General features: G+C 44.4%; 1 protein-coding gene across 2 annotated transcripts in view; it reads left to right on the forward strand.

Moving 5' to 3' along the window:
- LOC147610124 (cytochrome b-c1 complex subunit 7-1, mitochondrial-like) overlaps window positions 1–16,940 on the forward strand; it is a 63,520-nt gene extending 46,580 nt beyond the window's left edge. The window contains exons 2-4 of one of the 2 annotated variants that reach the window (XM_086786783.1): window positions 15,121–15,278; window positions 16,250–16,297; window positions 16,563–16,686. In XM_086786783.1, the coding sequence (XP_086642909.1) occupies window positions 15,121–15,278; window positions 16,250–16,297; window positions 16,563–16,589 (233 nt within the window). In that variant the 3' untranslated portion in view covers window positions 16,590–16,686. Of the gene's footprint in view, window positions 1–15,120; window positions 15,279–16,249; window positions 16,298–16,562 lie in introns of both variants that reach the window. The other variant, XM_086786782.1, reaches the window with a different exon arrangement.
- The last annotated feature ends 2,973 nt before the right edge of the window (window positions 16,941–19,913 follow it).

A 19,913-nucleotide genomic window follows, 5' to 3' on the forward strand; every position in this document is an offset into this window, starting at 1 on the left:
CACATCTATACTTCCAAGGAAATCCTCTTCATGGGCGATACCCTGTTATAAAGAGAAGCCAAATGCTGCCATATACCTCTGGCTAGCATCATATGCTTTACATGATTGATTACCTGCGGTGTGCAGTTGAGGAAGATAAATGAGCGGACCCTGGCATTGACACGATCCCACAACTGTGCCTGTGCCTCCCGGTCCTTACAAATCGACGGTATCTCCCCTTCCTCTACTTCCGGCTGTGGAACCCCAACAACGATGAAATCAGCAAGGTCGTATGACTCCAGAACAGATTCCATCATAACCTTCCATATGCTGTAGTTGTTCCCGTCCAACTGACGGTCCACCGGGAACGTGGGGAGTGTCGGGATCTTCACATGTCTCTTAGCCATCTCAAGCAAATCTGCCATTGCAGGGATTTAACTGAAAAGGGAGGGTTGGTGGGTGGGAACAAAGAAGAACTTAACTTGCAAGTGGCTGTCCAGCAAATCAGCCCGCCGTCCTCTTGCTTCTCCTCTTCCCGAACAGTCCAAAACAATCCACCAATCAGCAATGCAACAGTCCCCCTCTTGCTCACACAACTCCCAAGAACTATCAAGAGCCTAGGGCTCTGATACCATGACAGAATACGCAGCGGAGATGATGACCAAATCTGGGAACACGAGAGCAAACATAATGCAGAAAAACAGCACAAGAGAAGGAGAGAGATAGAGGCATGTAACTCTGCTCTATATACACAAGAAGATCCGCAAATACAAGATGAGAAATAGAAAGGGGTGTGGGGCCATTTTATATGGCCCCCAAGTAGCAGTCGGCTTGCTCCAAAGGCAGCCGACAGGCCTATCTCTCCACGACCAGCATCTATACCAGTCGGCCAGAACTGTGCAGTGTTGGCCAGCATGAGAAAGGTGTCCACACATAGTCGGGTACAGTCGGCCAAGATAAAGATGTGCCTGCCAGCTCAGGACTGCCCCCCAAGCCACAGAAAAATGGAAAAAATGGGGAAAAAATACGGGGAGTGAGGAAAAATGAGAAAAACACCTACAAGGGTAGGCACACTCACAACAGAGGCCCTGGTGTATCAGTAAAGACAAGAGCATCATAAGGAACCCTTCCTTGATGACATAGGAGGTCACCAAGTTTCCATTTTGAAATTTGTTCCAAGTATCTTTGAAATCCTCATCTGTAGCACAGAGATTTTTCATCGCAGTGATGAAATCCATATGATATTCCAAAGAGACTGCATGGGTCATGGGTCTCGGAGATAAAGCATCTACTACTTTGTTGTCCTTATCATGGGTATGCATAATATGGAAATGAAATTGGGCCAAATAACTAGCCCATCTTATGTGCTTTTCAGATATCTTAGGTTGAGACATGAAGTACTTAAGACTTTGATGATCCGTCTTGATAATAAACTCAAAACCCATAATCTTCAATGCATGAATGATAGCCATTAATTCTTTCTTGTATGTGGGTGCGGTCTTTTCGGCTCCTTGAAGTCTTGGACTCTCATAGGCCACAGCATGGTTCCCTCTTGGTTCAAGATTTCTCCAATGAAATCTCCTAAGGCATCACATTCTACCATAAAAGGCTTTGACAAGTCCGGAATAATCAACATCAGTCCTTTGCCAGCATAAGATTTTAATGCTTCAAAGGATTCTTTTTCAACTTTGGCCCACCAAAATCCCACGGCTTTCTTTGTCAAATCATGCAATGGACTAGCTATCACTGCAAACCACTTGATAAACTTTATGTAGTAAGTGTTGACCTTTTGGTCCTTCGGGAAGTTCTAGTTTGAACAGACCTACTCACGGCATTTTTTCCCTGAGTGGACATAGGTTTTTTCCCGTGTGAACACACTTATGTGTGTTGGGCACTTAGCCCTAGTTATATTGTACTTGTACTTGCACATCTTATTATTATCAAGTACACACTTTCTAGCACCTCACTCTCTCTCTCTCTCTCTCTCTCTCTCTCTCTCTCTCTCTCCTGTGTTTCTATCTCGGTGTGTGTGCATTAGGGTTGTGCGGCAGGTATCCTCCCCGACCCAACATTAGTATCAGAGCAGTGTCACCCCCTCCATTGGGACTTGCATCTTTGCAATTAGGGTTTTCACCTTTGTCCCTACAGCTGCACCTCTGAATCTGCTCATTTTAAGGTTTCAACAGTTTAGAGTTTTTCAGCCCGTTTTAGGGTTTTTTCTTTGAATCTGACCAAACCCTTCGTACAAGGGACTCATCAGACCGTTGCGAATCTGATTTTGGAGGCGTTTTCAAAAAACCCTAATTTTCAGCAATATGACCAGTCCGTACAGTTGTACGACCGAGCCCTAAAATCAGATTTGACATCAGCCGTGTGTTCGCCTTGCTCTGCCGCATCTGTCCGGACAGCTCTCAGTTGATTTCGCCTGTCCGTACCTGTCTGTACAGCAGCTCGTACCGCCGCTCGTCATACAGCTGTCCACCTGCTGTACCTGCTATACCCAAGCACCCAGGTAATTCACCATACCTCTTCACTTTGAGCACGTTTTCCCCTTCTTTGAAATTGGGCATTTTTACAAATTTCCCTCTTCCTGAAATCTCAGGTCTACTCCGATTTCACCCATAAAATTTGGGGCTTTTCACATTTTTGTGACATTGAGCACCATTTGCAAACATTGGATCAACATTGATAGGGATTTCATTGAAAATTGTCCGGAAATTTGAGGATTTTGCTCGATTTGGGGCTTTTCGAAAAATCGTTCTCTTGCAGCACCAAATCGAACAATTAATTTGGGGCTTTCTGCATTGGAGGCGTGCTATTCGACATTGGGCTCGGAATTGGACCATTGGTGGCTTCTACCTTCCGGATTTGACATTTGGGGGTTTTTCTGCATCGGATCCGGTAGTACACTCACCTGTAAATCATCTATCCCTACGCTAGTCATATTTATACATATGCAGGTCATACAAATCAGCAAGCTATTTGTGCCTATTCGATACAATCAATAGCAGGACACTTGCAGTGTAGTGGATATTTGCATTTGGTGTGGGACAAAGTATCTTTTGTAGGTTGAAATGGCAAGCAATGATGTATTTGGCAGGTGATGCTGCATCTTTAGGCGGTGGTGTCACTTCAGCACCCTTGCCACCTACACAGGAACAACTCAAGTGGGATGCAAAGGATGCTGAGGCTCATGCATTGATTGCCCTCTCTTGCAAGAGGCAAGTTATACCACATATCTGTTCATGCGCTTTTGCAAAAGGTGCATGACATGTACTTGCTTCGTTGTATGAGGTTCGCAATGAGGCTCGTGTGGCCTATCTTCAAAAGAAGATTGATACTGAGCATATGGATGAGGGTGATTCTATGGACAAATATCTCACCCGCATCAAGGATCTTAGGGAGCAGCTCGTCAACATTGATGAGACCATTCCAAATAGTTCACTTGTATCTACTGTACTTCAGGGGTAGCCGGAGTCCTACCAAGGATTTGCTACCACTCTTCGTCTACTTATGAAGGGTAATCCGAATTTGTACACCTTCGATGAGTAGTGGCTCTCTTATTGCAAGAAAAGGAGTCTCGGTCAAACAGATCTACTATGCTTTCTGCGGGTCAAGCATTCGGTGCCTTTGATCGCCATTAAGGTAAATCTGGGGCTTCATCCAGTAAGGGCAAACCACCAATCCATTTAGATTCTACCTCCTCCAAGGAGAGTGACACCAAGAAGAAGAAGAGATGCAACTATTGCAGGAAGCCTGGTCATCTTATTGATGAGTATAGAAAGAGGATTGAGAGTGAGAAGAAGAAGAAGCAGAAGGGCTTGGCTGCTATAGTGGACACTAAGGAAGAGGCCAACTTTGTCCATGAGGGATATGCATTGATTGTCACATGCAATTTGCCTGCTTCTTGTATGTCTATTTCAGCTGGTGATTGGTACTTTGACAATGGTGCTTCTAAGCACATCACTTCATGCAGGTCACTATTTGCTACATTGTAGGATTCTCCTCTAGGTGGCATAGTCATGTGTGCCAATGATGCCTCTTATGCCATTAAAGGCATTGACAGTGTGGAGCTAAGAGCTTGTAATGGAGACAGTTTTACTCTCTGTGACACTTTGTGTGTGTGCTAGGCATTAAGAAGAATCTTATCTCTGTTTCAGCTCTTGCATTATCTAGGTTTAAAATTCAATTCTCGGACCATTGTTGCTCAGTGTATGACAGAAGAGACATAGATTCTCTTGCACTTTCTAGGGGAGTGGCTTGTATAAGCTTGATATGTATGACAAGAGTACACACTCTCATGATGCTACGGTTGCTTCCACTTCACGTGTGTTGAGTGACACTGAGTTATGGCATGCTTGGTTTGGTCACTTGAATTTCCTATCTCTTGTACGCTTGCAGAAGCAAAATATGGTGCATGAGCTTCCTCCTATGGAGGTTCCAGTCAAGCATGTATGTGAGGGATGCATTCTTGGAAAGATGCACAGGAATTCCTTTCCTACAGTTGGTACTATGAGGACTGTCCGCCCATTACAGCTAATTCATAGTGATCTTTGTGGCCCTACGAGGGCTCCATCTTTTGGAGGACATCTATATTTCATTACTTTCATTGACGATTACACTTGTTTCTGTTGGGTGTATGGTTTGAAGGTGAAGTCAGGTGAAAAATGCTTGTGGACACAAGCTTGTCACATTGTGTACAGATCGAGGGGGGGAATATTTGTCAAATGAGTTTACATCTTAAAGGTTTCCGTCCCATGGCTGAAAATGCTTGTGGACACAAGCTTGTCACATTGTGTACAGATCGAGGGGGGGGGGGGGGGGGGGGGGGGGGGGGGGCGGGGGGGGGATATTTGTCAAATGAGTTTACATCTTACATGCAGTTACATGGTATTTCCCATAAGTGTACTACCCCCCCTATACTTCTCAACAGAATGGGATTGCAGAGAGACGTAATTGTACACTTATGGAGATGGCATGTTGCATGCTCAAGAGCAAGGATTTGCCTAGTAAGTTTTGGCTTGAAGCGGTTATGTGTGCAAATTATGTGCTTAACCGTTGCCCCATCAAAGCCTTGAAATCTATGACTGCCTATGAGGCATGGAATGGCAAGATTCCAATGGTGACTCATATGACAGTCTTAGGGTGTTTGGCATATGTGTATGTGCCCACACAACAAAGACATAAACTTGATGCAAAGGCAATCAAATGCATTTTTGTTGGCTATAGCAGTGAGAGCAAGGGATACCGACTCTATGTGCCTACTACGGGCAAGATCATTGTATCTATGGATGTTATCTATGACGAGTCTGCATCTCAGCCCCTTCTTTCATGCACAAAACAGCCATCAATTGGGCCAGAGGATGTGTTTGATACATTGTTACCTTTATTCAATTCAAATGTGGATAATGTGGAGCCCATACAGGCTCATTTACAGCCACCTATGCCTGCTGAAAATCAGCAGCCAAATTTGCCCCAAATTGATCCTGAAATGCCTCAAATTGATCAGGATATGTTGGGAGATGTATTGGCAGAGGAAGATGCAGATACTAGCCTCTAGGAAGTCAAAGATTGTTCCTAGATGGCTGGTTGAGACTTCGTGTGATAGCAAACAGTCTTCTTTTATGTCAAGTCGTACACGTGCTGCCTCTTGCCATGCACATTTAGTACATGCAGCTCTTGTTGCCACCGCATGCAATGAGGAGCCTCTTTCTCATGTTGATGCATTGGAGGATGAAAATTGGGTTGCAGCCATGCAGTCAGAGTTAGACTCCAATGACAGGAATGGTACATGGGAGTTATGTGACTTGCCTCCTGGCAAGTGTGCCATTGGCACAAAATCTGAAGCGTAAGCGTGATGGTTTTGTTGATCGCCATAAGGCTAGATTGGTTGCCAAAGGGTATGCCTTGCGTGAGGGCAGTGACTACGAGGAGACTTTTGCTCCCACTTAACGTATGACCACCATACGTACAATTATAGCATTGGCTGTACAAAGAGAATGGCATGTACATCAGTTGGATGTCAAAACCACCTTCTTGAATGGTGATTTACAGGAGGAAGTGTATGTATCTCAGCCTCTTGGCTTTTTGTTCAAAAGGGTGCAAAACACAAGGTATGCCGCTTACATAAAGCACTATATGGTCTGAAGTAGGCTCCTCGTGCTTGGTACCAAAAGATTCATGCATACGTGACTGCCAAAGGGTTTTAGAACAGTTCAGCTGAGAGTACACTTTATGTCCGCCACATTGGGGACAATGTACTCATCCTCATTCTTTATGTTGATGACATACTCATTACTGGCCCTGAAGAGGGTGATATTTCAGCTTTCAAAGCTGGTTTACAGCATGCATTTGATGTCACAGATATGGGGCATTTGCATTACTACTTGAGCATACAGTTTGTTTGAGTTGAGGGGGGTATTATGCTATCTCAAAAGAGATATGTTGAGGAGCTCCTTGGGCGGTTTCAAATGTCAGATTGTAAGTCTGTTCCCACTCTTATGGAACTAGGTTTAAAGCTGTCACTTGAGCATGCTGGAGAGCCATTTGATGTTGCCACCTATCAACAGGCTGTGGGATGCCTCATTTACTTATGCTCTACGCGTTTGGATATTCAGTATGCTGTTTCCCAGTTGAGCAGGTTCATGCATTGTCCAAGCACTATGCATTGGCAAGCATGTAAACGTGTTTTCAGATATCTTAAAGGCACATCAAACTTTGCCTTATTCTATGGCACATCTTCTACATTATGCTTGCAAGGATACACAGACAGTGATTGTGCAAGACGCTATGACACAAGGGTGTCAACCAGTGGTAACTGTTTTCTTCTTGAAGACTCATGCATTTCATGGCTCAGTAAGAAGCAGCCTACAGTGGCCACTTCTAGCTGTGCAGGAGAGATTGACTTGGCTTATGTGCCTACACATGTCAATGTAGCAGATGGGTTTACGAAGCCTCTTTCGAGGGAAAAGTTTGAAGCTTTGCGCATACAACCGCTACCATGGTAGTTTGCTACACCCTACTTCCGTTCACACTGTTCACTTCAGGGGGGTTTGTTGACCATTTGGTCCTCCAGGAAGTTCTAGTGTGAACAGACCTACTCACGGGAAATTTTCCCTATGACTGGATATAGGTTTTTTTTCCCGGGTGAGCACACCTATGTGTGTTGGGCACTTAGCCCTAGGTTATATTGTACTTGTACTTGCGCACATCTTATTATTATCAAGTACACACTTTCCAGCACCTCTCTCTCTCTCTCTCTCCTCTCTCTCTCTCTCTTGTGTTTCTATCTCGGTTTGTGTGCATTAGGGTTGTGCTGTAGGTATCCTCTCCGACCCAACAGAAAGAGCATAAGCTAAGGAAACTTCGAACTGTATGCACACTAGTCAACTCTGGCCATTCCATAATAGCCTTGACCTTGTCTGGATCCATCTTGACCCCTTTCTTGGACACTATGTGGCCCCCAAATAATGAATTTTTGGCAAAAAGAACTCTCTTCTTGTCGTTCACATAAAACTTGTGCTTCCGCAGTTCCTAAAACATGATATCCAAGTGCTTTCGATGCTCTTCCTCATTCTTAGAATGCACAATAATGCCATCAAAGAAAGTGGTTGCAAACTTTCTATGTGGTCGAAATATTCTTTCCATCATTCGGTTGAAGGTAGTTGGGGAATTGGTAAGACCAAAAGGCATCACCAAATACTCGTAGAGTCCAAATGTGGTCCAATCCTGACTTGATGGTAACCACTCTTTAAATCAATCTTTCTAAACATGGCGGCTATATCCAATTTATCTAGGATGTAATCAATCCTATGAATAGGAAACCTGTTCTTCACAGTGATCTTGTTAAGAGCCCTGTAATCAATACACATACGCCAAGAACCATTCTTTTTCTGAATCAATAAAATTGGAGAACAAAAGGGTGATGAACTAGGTCTAATCAAACCCTTCTCCAATAACTCATTCACTTGCTTCATAATCTCCTCTTGTTGTGCTTGACTCACACAATAAGGTCGTCGGTCAAGAGGTGAACTTTCTGGCATGATGTCAATATGATGATCTTCCAGTCTCTTTGGTGTTAACTCTCCTAGAAGAGTATCTGCAAAACATTTATCATAAATCTTTCCTTTCATGATCGAGAGTTGGGAGTGATTCATCACTCTCAGATTCCTTTGGATCTTTGACATATACCAAGTTTTGAAATAGAAAAATAGAGATTGCTTAGGGTAGGGTAAGGTCACTTACAATCCATTCCATTCAACACTTTTAGCATGAACTCATGCCGTTACTTCCCATTGCTCCATGTTCATATAGCTCCAATGCATCCATGGCGTCTCTTTTTCAATGAGTTGCCTCTTACCAAGGCTCAACAAGTTCCATGCCTTTATCATGGCAAATAGGCATTCCAATAGGCAATTCATGCATCCAATGTATGCTTATCATGTCTTGTGTACTTTATTAGGCTTATGTCATGGCCATTAAGCATTCATCTCCACCATTATGTTTATGAATGGCAAGATTAAGCATGAAATAGCCTATGAATGCTTCAAAATAAAGCTTAAGCTGCCAACATGCTACCAATGTTGCATTAGAGTGCTCTAATCGTGCATTGGCAACACCAATGGCATGCATAAGAAGCAAATGGCTCAAAACTTGAAAGCCTTAAGCTATGGAAGCTAGGGTTTCAAGCTCCATGAAAATCTTGCAAAGAAACCCATGAAATGGCAAGATATCATCAAGAATATTCATGAATAGCTCAAGAAACTTACCATTGATCAAATCTTGAAGCTATGCACCTTCTCTTGCTCTCCATGAAGTGGATGCCAAGTTTTGAAGTTTTCAGCTTTTCTTGAAGATGAAAAAACGTGGAAGCTTCAATCCTTGCACATAGTGTGTTGTTTGCCGTCATCAGGTCCCATATCAGTCAAAAAAACACAACCAAAGCCTTTCCTAGCTTCGATGGCATGCTTGCAAGAGGCTACATGAAGGAAGCACCATTTTTAGCGAAAATGGAAGAAAATAGGGCAAAAACATGGCCACTTAGGATTTGATCAAGAATATAGGTGTAGATCTGCTCCAAACTAATCCATTTTTAGCGAAAATGAAAGAAAATAGGGCAAAAACATGGCCGCTTAGGATTTGATCAAGAATATAGGTGTAGATCTGCTCCAAACTAATCCTAATATCCCCCTAATGCTCCCAAATGGCAAGATCTCAAGCTGTGGAAGCTTGGTGAACAAGAAGCTGCCTAGGGTTTTAGGGAAGATCAAGAAAATTTCTCAAAGTTTTTTAAAATTAGGTTTAATGGATCAAAGATCAAGCTCTGATACCAATGAAATAAGGGGAAATAGCACTCAATACATGGAGTACCACATGCTTGCACTCTTGAGGGAGTACCACCATTGAAGCTTGCTTGAAGCAAGAAGATGATTACAAAGGAAAACAATCAATAAAGGGCCACAACACCTAGAAGACTTCTTGTAATGTTTATTGATCCTCATTGTTACCCGTGCGCGCCCCCCCCCCCCCCCCAAAAAAAAAGACTAGCTAGATCCTTTTGTAGTCCGCAATTTGGCACCCTTGGTCTTTCTCTTTGAAGGCATTACAAATTATGGTGGCAAATCGGCCACAATTCTAATGTGTTATGTAGGAATTTGTACTCCAAACCTCCCCTCCCTAAGCCCACACCGTTGGGATTGGTGGCTTCCTTGTTTGTAGCCTTACCTAGTAGACTAGGTTGAATAAAAACATAAACCCATTGGCATACATAGGTTGAAAGACATAAATCTTTCAATAGGCATCTTTGTTAGCAGTCATCTCCTGTTTGTACATTATCACACATTAGGGCCATTGTTGTGGGTGTGCCTGCCCGTGTAGGTAGTTCTCCATTTTTCCTTATTTGTCCATTTTCGTTGTTTTCTGGCTGTGGGGGAGTGCTGCCAGCTGTTATCTTCCCGTGGCCGACTGTTTCTATGCTACCCGACCTGCTGGCCAACTGAGCTTTTGCTAGCGGACTTGACGTTTTTTTGGTCGTGGACATCTGGCTGATGTTGGCTTGTTTTGGGCGTGAACGTCTGGCTGATGTTGGCTTGTTTTGGGCTGGCCGACCAGCAGCCTTGGACCACACCTTAAGTATTGGGTATTGTACCAGATCTTTAGAGCAGAGTTCCAATAATTTCACTCTCTCTCTCTCTCTTTTGCGTTTGCTTTTTTCCACACAGCTCTATGTTTTCAGGTTGGTGGTTCTCTTGCGTTTGCTCATCTTCATGTTGGTGTCTTGCTATGTTGTGCTCTCAGCAGTTTGTCTCATATCTGCTGTGTATTCCGACATGGTATCAGAGCTCCTGGTGGCTTGAAGGTTGGAGACATTGGAGAGTTTGCGGGACTGTTTCTTGAAGACCTTGGAGCTTGCAGGATATTTGAAGAGCTTGCAGGACTGCTGGTTTTTTGGTGTTGATTGGAGATCTCTTGGGCTATTCGGGACTTGGAGATTGGGTAGAAGGCGGCCATCACCATTGGATAGCCACCTTGCATATTAGTTGCAACCTCTTCTTCATTTCTTTTCCACGCACCCTCCCGGACGGGGAGCTGTTACCCTCTACTCGGAAAGAATGGGAGGCTCAGGCACAATTGTGGGATCGTGTCGATGCCCATGTCCGTTCTTTCATCTTCGATAATTGCACACCACAGGTGATTAATCATATAAAACATATGACGTTGGCCAGAGGGATTTGGTAGCATTTGGCTTCTCAGTATAATAGGGTATCACCCATGAAGCGGATCTCCATGGAAGTGCAGATGCGGGTGATGGATTTTGCAAAGTCTTCGACGATGCGGGAGCACATCAACAAGTTGCAGGCTTTTCAGCAGGAGGTTCTTCAGGCTGGGAATGAGATATCTTCAGAGGACATGGCCATCACTTTGCTGTCTCATCTGACCTCTCAGTACTCAGCTTTCTAATCCTCTTTGATCACCAGTTGGCAGGCTCAACACCATCACATGGGAGGAGCTTGTGCCTATGGTCTTGGACCAAGAAGAGCGTTTTACGAACCCTTCATAGGGCGGAGGTTTTGAGGCCTTGACTGGCAAGTGGTCACAAGGCTGCAGTAAGGGCAAAGGGAAGTCTTCACAGGAGAAGTCTTTCGAGTAGGAGCTCGACTTGGATCGTGACGCCTTGAAGGTAAAGAGGACCTGTAACAATTGTGGCTAGAAAGGCCATTATTGGAGAAAATGTCCTAAGCGGAGCATCGAGAAGGGTGCACATTCCTCAGTAGTAACCGTGAAGACTCCAACTTTTGTGCACTTGGAGATTATGGACATCGGCGTTTCATCTTCTTCGAGCAGGGAGGCGGTTGGACTCACTGTTGGGTACACTCAGGAGTGGATTATTGACAGTGGTGCTTCCAGGCATATGAATCCTTCTCGAGAGTTATTACAGGATCTTCGGAGGCACGCATGTCACATCTTCATTAGAGATCTGTCATGTGCATGACATGCTCATGGACATTCTCAAGGTTAATCCAGAAGGGGCAGCCAAGAAAAAGACCATTAAAGCTAGGATTTTGGAGCATCAAGTGCTGATTTGGCTAGAGGGGACGAGGATGACCAGGCGGCTGCAAGAGGGGACTGTCGGCTGCAAGAGAAGGCTGTCAGTTGGACCAGATTGAGGCGGCTGTAGGGCGCATCACATTTATGGGATTTTATTGCTAGTCGGCTGGCCGACCAGCAGTCGGCCAGCTCATCTATTTGTTCAAGAGCGTATAAAAGGCAAGGATGCTTATTGAGTAGATCATTCATTCCTTTAGGGAATGGGTCCAAGTTAGGACTAGATTTTGGTGTCTATCAGCTTTTGTATGAAGGTAGCCTAGGGCTGCAGATTTAGGTACCTTTTTGTACCATTAGAATATACTGAATTTTCAGCATCTCTCTCGCTCTACTCTCTCTTCATGTCTGCGTTTTGCATCAGCATGTTTCCAGTAGTATTTAGGGCTGAAAGAAGACCCCCAGAGCTTCCGCGTGTTACATTGGTATCAGAGCATCAGGCTCAGCAAAGCTAAACACTGATTCAGTCCCATATGAAGGTGTCCAGGTCCAAGGTACAGGAAAGTACACGGATACGAAGCCCAAGGCAAGGAACACAGGATCGGGAAGAGCTCCCAGGAGATTTGTTGGTGGTGTTCCAAAGCCAGAGGGGATGGCAGTCCTGTAAGCCAGATAGGTTCTCGGGCAACGGTCCCAAGGGAGGATTATCCTCCAAGGGTTGATGTGAGAGTGCCAGACTCATTTCTCAAGAATGAAGACCAAGACAGTGTTCAGAGTCAGGACAGGAACGGATTGGGGACTGGAGGGATTATCCTCCAAGGGGTGATGTGAGAGTGCCAGACTCATTTCTCAAGAATGAAGACCAAGACAGTGTTGAGAGTCAAGGCAGGAACGGATTGGGGACAGATGCATATATCTTATTCAGAGTCAGAGTGGTTTGGAGACCGGGGCGGGATTTTAGAGAAAAGGGTTGCCAGGGATGGATGGATGACAGAGGGACTTCAAGAAAAGGATTGGGATGATGACAGTCATCCAAGAACAGGTTGGATTCCCGTCATCAAGTTTAGCAGAGGAGGATGTCATGTGCAAGACATGCTCATGGACACTCTCAGGGCTAATCCAGAAGGGGCAGCCAAGAAAAAGACCATTAAAGCTAGGATTTTGGAGCATCAAGTGCTGATTTGGCTAGAGGGGACCAAGATGACCAGGCGGTTGCAAGAGGGGACTGTTGGTGGCTGCAAGAGATGGCTGTCGGCTGGACCAAATTGAGGCGGCTGCAGGGTGCATCACATTTATGGGATTTTACTGCCAGTCAGCTGGCCGACTAGCAGTCGGCCAACTCATCTATTTATTTAAGAGCGTATAAAAGGCAAGGATGCTCATTGAGTAGATCATTCATTCCTTTAGGGAATGGGTCCAAGTTAGGACTAGATTTTGGTGTCTATCACCTTTTGTATGAAGGCAGCCTAGGGTTGCAGATTTAGGTACCTTTTTGTACCATTAGAATATACTGAATTTCCAGCATATCTCTCTCTCTCTCTCTCTCTCTCTCTCTCTCTCTCTCTCTCTCTTCATGTCTGCGTTTTGCATCAGCATGTTTCCGGTAGTGTTTAGGGCTGAAAGAAGACCCCCAGAGCTTCCGCGTGTTACAAGATCGTTCCCGATGGCAGAGGCGGGAAGCATTCCTCCTAGGTTCTTTTTGTCCCATCTCTTGGTTTTCATCTGTTGTCAGTGCATGAGGTTTGCAAGACTGGTGTACGGGTGGAGTTTGAGAAGCATTTTGTTGCTCTCCGGGATAAAGCGACAGGCCAGGTTATATGGGAAGAGGCAGAGTGGAGAATGGGATTTACAAACTCTCAGCACTCTCTTACAGGTTCTCAATTAGATGATGTGTGGCAGTCTCGTCATGACCACTTGTATTCGGATGCGTTGCAGCGCCAGGCTTTCCGGGACCAAATGGTGGATGGCTTGCCAGATGATGGCAGCAAGCAGGAACATTCTAGTTCTTGCCTTCGTCAGTCAGAGGAGCCTTTACAGGTAAACTATGCTTTGATGTCTCGTTTCATTCGGAACGAAGAGCCTCTTGCAGCTCTTTCCCAGGGGACTTGTAGGAAAGCCATGCAAGTGGCAGATGGTGACTTGTAGGTGGAGGTGGAGGTGGATGTTGAGCAGCCTCCATGCTTTGAGGTTCCGGGTTCAAAGGGAGTGGTTTACAGGTTCTGGAAGGCCTTGTATGGTCTTCAGCAGGTTCCTAGGACTTGGCATACCAAAGTTACAGTTGATGATCCTTGTGAGCAGGTTGATGCCTCTTTTTGGTTCATTGATTTGGTTGTTGAACACGAGATTGGACTTGAGCTTCCCGGTGGGGCTGTTGAGCCCATTCATGTAGACGCCTTTGAAGACTCATTGGGACGCAAGATTGCGGATCTTGCGGTTTTTGCAGTGTATGAAGGATCTTGGACTTTGCTATGACACTAGAGGGGGAACGACGGATGGAGTCACCCTCCACGGTTGGAGTGACTCAGTTTGGGGAGGAGATCCAGACACGAGGAGATTTACATCAGGCTACGGTTTTACCCCCGGCTCAGGAGCTGTTTCATGGAGCAGCAAGAGATAGCCAACTATTGCCTTGTTGTCTACAGAGGCAGAGTATCGGGTTGCTTGTGGTGTTGCTTGCGAGGTGGTGCTGTTGCAGAGGTTACTTGGCGAGATTGGGTTCCCACAGGAGGCACCCATGGTCATCGAGAGTCACTTTGTTCGTGAGAAGATTTTTGCTGATGACATCTTGCTAGAGTTTTGTTCGACGGAGGACAATGCGGTAGACCTCTTCACAAAGTCTCTACCTCAAGCTATGCTCCGGTAGCACTCCAGTTCATTGGGGTTGGTTCCACATCCAAGAGCTGAGAGGGGGTGTTCGCAGTCATCTCTAGTCTGTACATTATCACACATCAGGGCCGTTGTTGTGCATGTTCCCGCCTATGTAGGTAGTTCTCCATTTTTCTTCATTTGTCCATTTTCCCTGTTTTCTGGCTGTGGGGGAGTGCTGTCGGCTGTTATCTTCTCTCGGCCAACTGTTTCTGTACTACTCGACCTGCTGGCCGTCTGAGCTTTTTCTTGCTGACTTGAGGTTTTTTTTGGTCGTGGACATCTGGCTGCTGTTGGCCTGTTTTGGGCTGGCTGACCAGCAGCCCTGGACCATATATATTGAGGGGCTGCCCCCCACACCTTCTTAAGTATTGGGTATTGTAGCGGATCTTGTATATAGAGCAAAGTTCCTACAGCTTCTCTCTCTCTTCTGCGTTTACTTTTCTCCACACAGCTCTACGTTTTCAGGCTGGTGGTTCTCTTGCGTTTGCTCATCTTCATGTTGGTGTCTTGCTACGTTGTGCTCTCAGCGGTTTGTCTCATATCCGCTGCGTATTTCGACAATCTTCCCCCGCGCACCTGGCCGCGCGCAGCAAAATAATAACTAAAATTCCTGTGTATCTCAGATTGTGCATTGAAGTAGTTTAAAAATCCATGCTGCATATTGCAAACACAGATGTGCAGGTTATTCTCTTTTGTTCTGATCTCTTTATGTTCTGCTTTTTTGTTTTTTAGGGCTGCGATATGATGATCTCTATGATGACATGCATGACTTGGATGTGAAGGAAGCATTGAAACGCCTGCCTCAGCCTGTAGTTGACGCACGTAACCAGCGTCTTAAGCGTGCCATAGACCTGTCACTTAAGCATACACACCTTTCGAAGGACATGCAGGTGTAAAATTTGAATTGTGTTCATTTATATGGCATACATATAAATAAGGTAGTGAGACATATACATGCATGAGAGCACGTGTGTGCATACGGGCGTGTACAAATACACATACATATGCTTACAAACATTACATACATACATACATGCATGTGTGCACACACACTGCATCTGTGCATGCATGCCATACAGAATGCTGCATACCCTACATACATACCTGCATAACGCTAAATATATACATACATACAAACATATACATACATACATGCGTGCATGTGTGCGCACGCACACACACACATACATGCATACCGTGCATGCATACATACATGCATACATATATACATATACATATATATGATTCTAGAAACAGATTCCAGTCTGCTTCCCAGTAGTGGCAAGAGCTGCATTTGAGAATCCTGTTTGCATAGGTTTGAAGCAGGCCAATCCAACAAGAAATTAAGAGCTGCATTTGAGAATCCTGTTTGCATAGGTTTGAAGCAGGCTAATCCAACAAGAAATTCTCTTTCTCTAACAATCTGAACTAGAAGAATAAACTCCCTCTCTCTATGCATACATACATGCAAATTCATGCATACATACACACATATACATGTAGTGAAACACACTATCCTTGACTGAGGATGAGTGTACATGCATGCTGCATGTATGTATGCATGAGGGCACATGCCTGCATGAACAGATGCATGCATACATATAGCGAAACACTCTATTCTTCAGCAGAGGATGAACATGCATACGTACGTGGATATAGCTACACACACTATCTTCACTCACACGCACAATTGTGTGGGCAAGTGTCAACACCCACGTATGCATGCACGTGAGTTGCCTGCTGATGACGATTCCATTTATTGTAAATTGTGTGTGCAGCTTGTTTTGCAGTGTTCGTTCCTTGGATAAATGTTCCTCTAAGGAGGATGTTTGCTTACGTATTTACATAAAATGTTTTGCAGGAAAAGCAAACCCCCTTCAAACCCTATCTACAAGATATGCTTAAATTGGTGAGTTCACACAAACCTTTGCTTGAAGGCACACTAAAGGTTACAAAGCCTGGTGAGCTTGCTGCAGAGCAAGCTGAAGTCATAGTAAAACCTATGTTCGCTCCACTTTTATTTGTTTTCAGGATAATTATGCCTGTGGGTGACCGTCCATGAGGCTTGCAGGGGAAATTTTTCCTGTTGTGTGAGAGACACGGGTCTTTTTTTTTGGAGTTGGAGTCAAATCTTGGACTATCAGTTGTTATTTTTGTGACTTCATTGGAACTAGGATGTGGCTTTTTTTCCTTACAGGTAAAAGCAGAAAGGAAGGAAAGAGAAGCTTTGGGGTCAGAGATGCCCTACAATCGGACACTTCCATGAGCCGCCTAGCTCTTAGTTTTAGCGGATGAGTTTCTTGATGTTCAATTTTTTGGACGAGTAAAATTTTTCTGGTGTTTTACGGCCAGGTTCAAGTAATTGGGGGAATTTTAATCAACTTCAAGGTTTTGTTGGATTGCTAAATCTTAACCATAAACTTGATATATGAAAAATCAGGATAATCCTTCCAAGTGATTATAAGGACGAGTTTTATATGGAACACATTGGAATGGCCTGTATTTTCATTCTTTTATATTTATGTTAAGTAGACCTATCTCTTGACGACATATATTGTGAGTAAGTCAAACTTTCCTATGACTTGTGTGTTATATGTTAGCATCACTTTGGGACACAACATGCAATGATGGGAATCAAGGCAATCTGAACATGTTGCTAGTTTATCAGAGCCAAAGTTTAAGTATGGATCCACTAGCAGAAAGGCAAAATGTAAAGCAAAATGCTTACCTAATTAGCCTTTTAGAGTTGCTTGTATGGCTAGATTTCTTCCAGTGTGATGGTAATTGTGTGCAGCTTACTCCTCACAAGGGAGTACTAGGTCGCTGTTATGCTCCTAACCAGTCCCCCTGGGGGCAATGGTGGGGAGTGAAACCACTCTCAGAAATGGGAGCGATGGAGCTATTCATGACAAAAGCATTTCTGTGTTCAAGTCTATGGGCAGCATTCTAAGGTCGTGTTAGACCCCGGCCCAAAAAAACAAAAATAAAAAACTTTAAGAGTGCTAGCCTTTAATATATTTTAATGGCATGAGGTGACTTCTTGAATAGATGATACTGAAATTTGCCTTATATTTGTAGGATAGCAGTGGGCCGTATTATAAACTTCCTTTTGTTATCATCTAAGTTCTGGAAAAATGCTTTTTTAAAATGCTTTTTTTTCTTCTTTTGTACATATTTCTAAGCGATTTGGTATGGTAGACACAGGCTTATGCACCCAGATGTCCTTTAAGAACAGGTCTAGGAACTGACGGCTCTCTCTCTCTCTCTCTCTCTCTCTCTGTTTGAAACAAAGTGTGCTGTTGAAATGATGGCTAGTGGTTAATGTGTAATTTCCCCTCCCATTACCTGGGACCCTGCCCTCTACATGCATTGTCTTGGACCTTGTCACCATTTCTATAACATGGCAAAAATATGGTATGATTAGCCTGGCCAAACAAACTTACCTAGGTTTGAAACCCGCTTGTAAGTGTCCATAGATTCTTTCAAAGTTAGTCCCAAGCATTGTGTGAAATTTGAACAATCTCATGGATTTTCTAGGCTTTGCATGCTGATGTAAGTTCATAAGCAATAACAATCTTATGGGATTTTTAGCTAGTGTATGCGTGTCATCTTCATGAAGATGACATGAGGTATCATGCAATGTTGGTACCCTTATTGTTGGGCAAGACATGTCTTACTTTTAGTGTGAGCTCCTAGGAAGCTTTTTAAGATGCTCCATATCCAAGAGACATTACAAAATATTTTTCGTGCGGACTTGATCGATAACCACGGATCATTGGTCATTTTCATGTCTTGATTGTTAATACAAGGCATGATATCATGCATATGGCTAAAAAGCATACAAAAATCAAGGGTTAACAAATACAGCTACAAAGCTAAAAATGCAATGTAACAAATAGTAAGGGAGTGGTAATCCGGGTTCTCAAGAATGTGGGTTGTCTAGCCCCTACTACCGACATAAACTTGGCTGATCTCACTAGCGTTTTCGACGAAGCTTCATTTTCCCCCCAAAAAAGAGACTTCTATTAAGTATGAAAAAGTTTTACAAGAAGGGAGATTTCAAACCAAGCAAGGGGGAAATCTCAACCAATGTAGTGCTTGTGCTGTCAGCAAGGTTCCATATGAGAGAGTGAAAAAGATGCCATGATCCCATTCTCTCATGAATTGGCCATGTTTTCTCTTTGCAGCCCTCAAAGATGCTTAAATCTTGGCCCAAATGGCCATGGGCATGTGGATGATATCACACCAGATCTTGCAAATGCACTTTGTATCATAAACCAAAGTGCCCTCCATGGCCTTAGTGCATCTAGCCTTCCAGATGTGCCAGGCTGTGATGCTAGCAATGATCTCCTATGCAGTGTCCTATCTCTGTGATGGAGGTACGAAGCGTGACTCTGGCATGTCTTAAAGATGGCACCGCCGACCTGGGTAACCCGCATGACCATATCTCTGTCATTCCCATGCGGTGTCCTATCTATGTGATGGAGGTACGTAGCGTGACTCTGGCATGTCTTAAAGGTGGCGCCATCGACCCACTCCCTGGGTAACCCGCATGACCATATCTCTGTCATTCCCTTCAAACTTGATTTGTGAGCCCGACTGTGTCAACCAAACAATAGCACCAAAACAAATGTAGGCATCCCTCCTCATTCTTCCAAAAAGGTGTGCTATTGTAGGCCAAATCCTCTGTGCCTCCTTGCACTCCCATAAGCAATGGCAGACTGTCTCCAAAGCTCCTACACGACAAGCTAGGCTAGCACCAATGATCGATCTCCACTAGTTGTTGGCAAGGCCACCTTGTCGAGAAACCCAAATAAAAGAGAAAATCTTCGTTTCCCTGTACGAGTGCCACAACCTCTGCCAAAATGCTCTCTGAATGTCAAGAGTGACCCCATAAGCCAATGAATGCGGTCTAAAAGTAGAAACTTTCTGGATTTGTCCTCCAAAAACAACTGTCTGGCATTCTGCATAGTGTAATTGAAGAGGGCATGCTTTTCATGGGGTTAATAACATCCCTCCACTCCCACTAATTGGGGCCCCAATGCAGGTATTTGATAGGACACCCATCATAGAACCAGAGGCTCCAAGAGTCCGTAATCATCTCTTGAGGGAGATTAATATAGATGTGCTTCCTTGCCCTACCCACCACTCTCACCAGCCAGACCGTCGGACCCTTAAAGAAATCCTACCCAAGACCTCTCTCTAAGAGCCATCTCTTGAATGGAGTAAAAAACTAGTACATCGTCCTCACCCGAAGTGGACGGCACATGACCCGAAGTGGTTCCCTTGTCCTTGAAATACTCCAAACGATAAGTGATGATGCCCTTCCATGAAGCTCCCTATGATCTAGCGGTTAGGTATGGCTACATTCATCTGCATAATCCTCTGACTAGTTCCTCTCAAGTGCTGGATGCGAAGCATTCTCTCATCCTCCATGAGTCTCATGAGCCTCTTCCAATCCAACATTGAGGGGAGAAGAGTTGCCTAGGCACCCCCCTAGATATGCGTGTCTGCCCCCATCCTTA

This window comes from Cibotium barometz, chromosome 50 (genome assembly GCF_041138505.1).
Source record: "Cibotium barometz isolate CiBa-2024 chromosome 50, ASM4113850v1, whole genome shotgun sequence".
NCBI classification, from domain to species: Eukaryota; Viridiplantae; Streptophyta; class Polypodiopsida; order Cyatheales; family Cibotiaceae; genus Cibotium; species Cibotium barometz.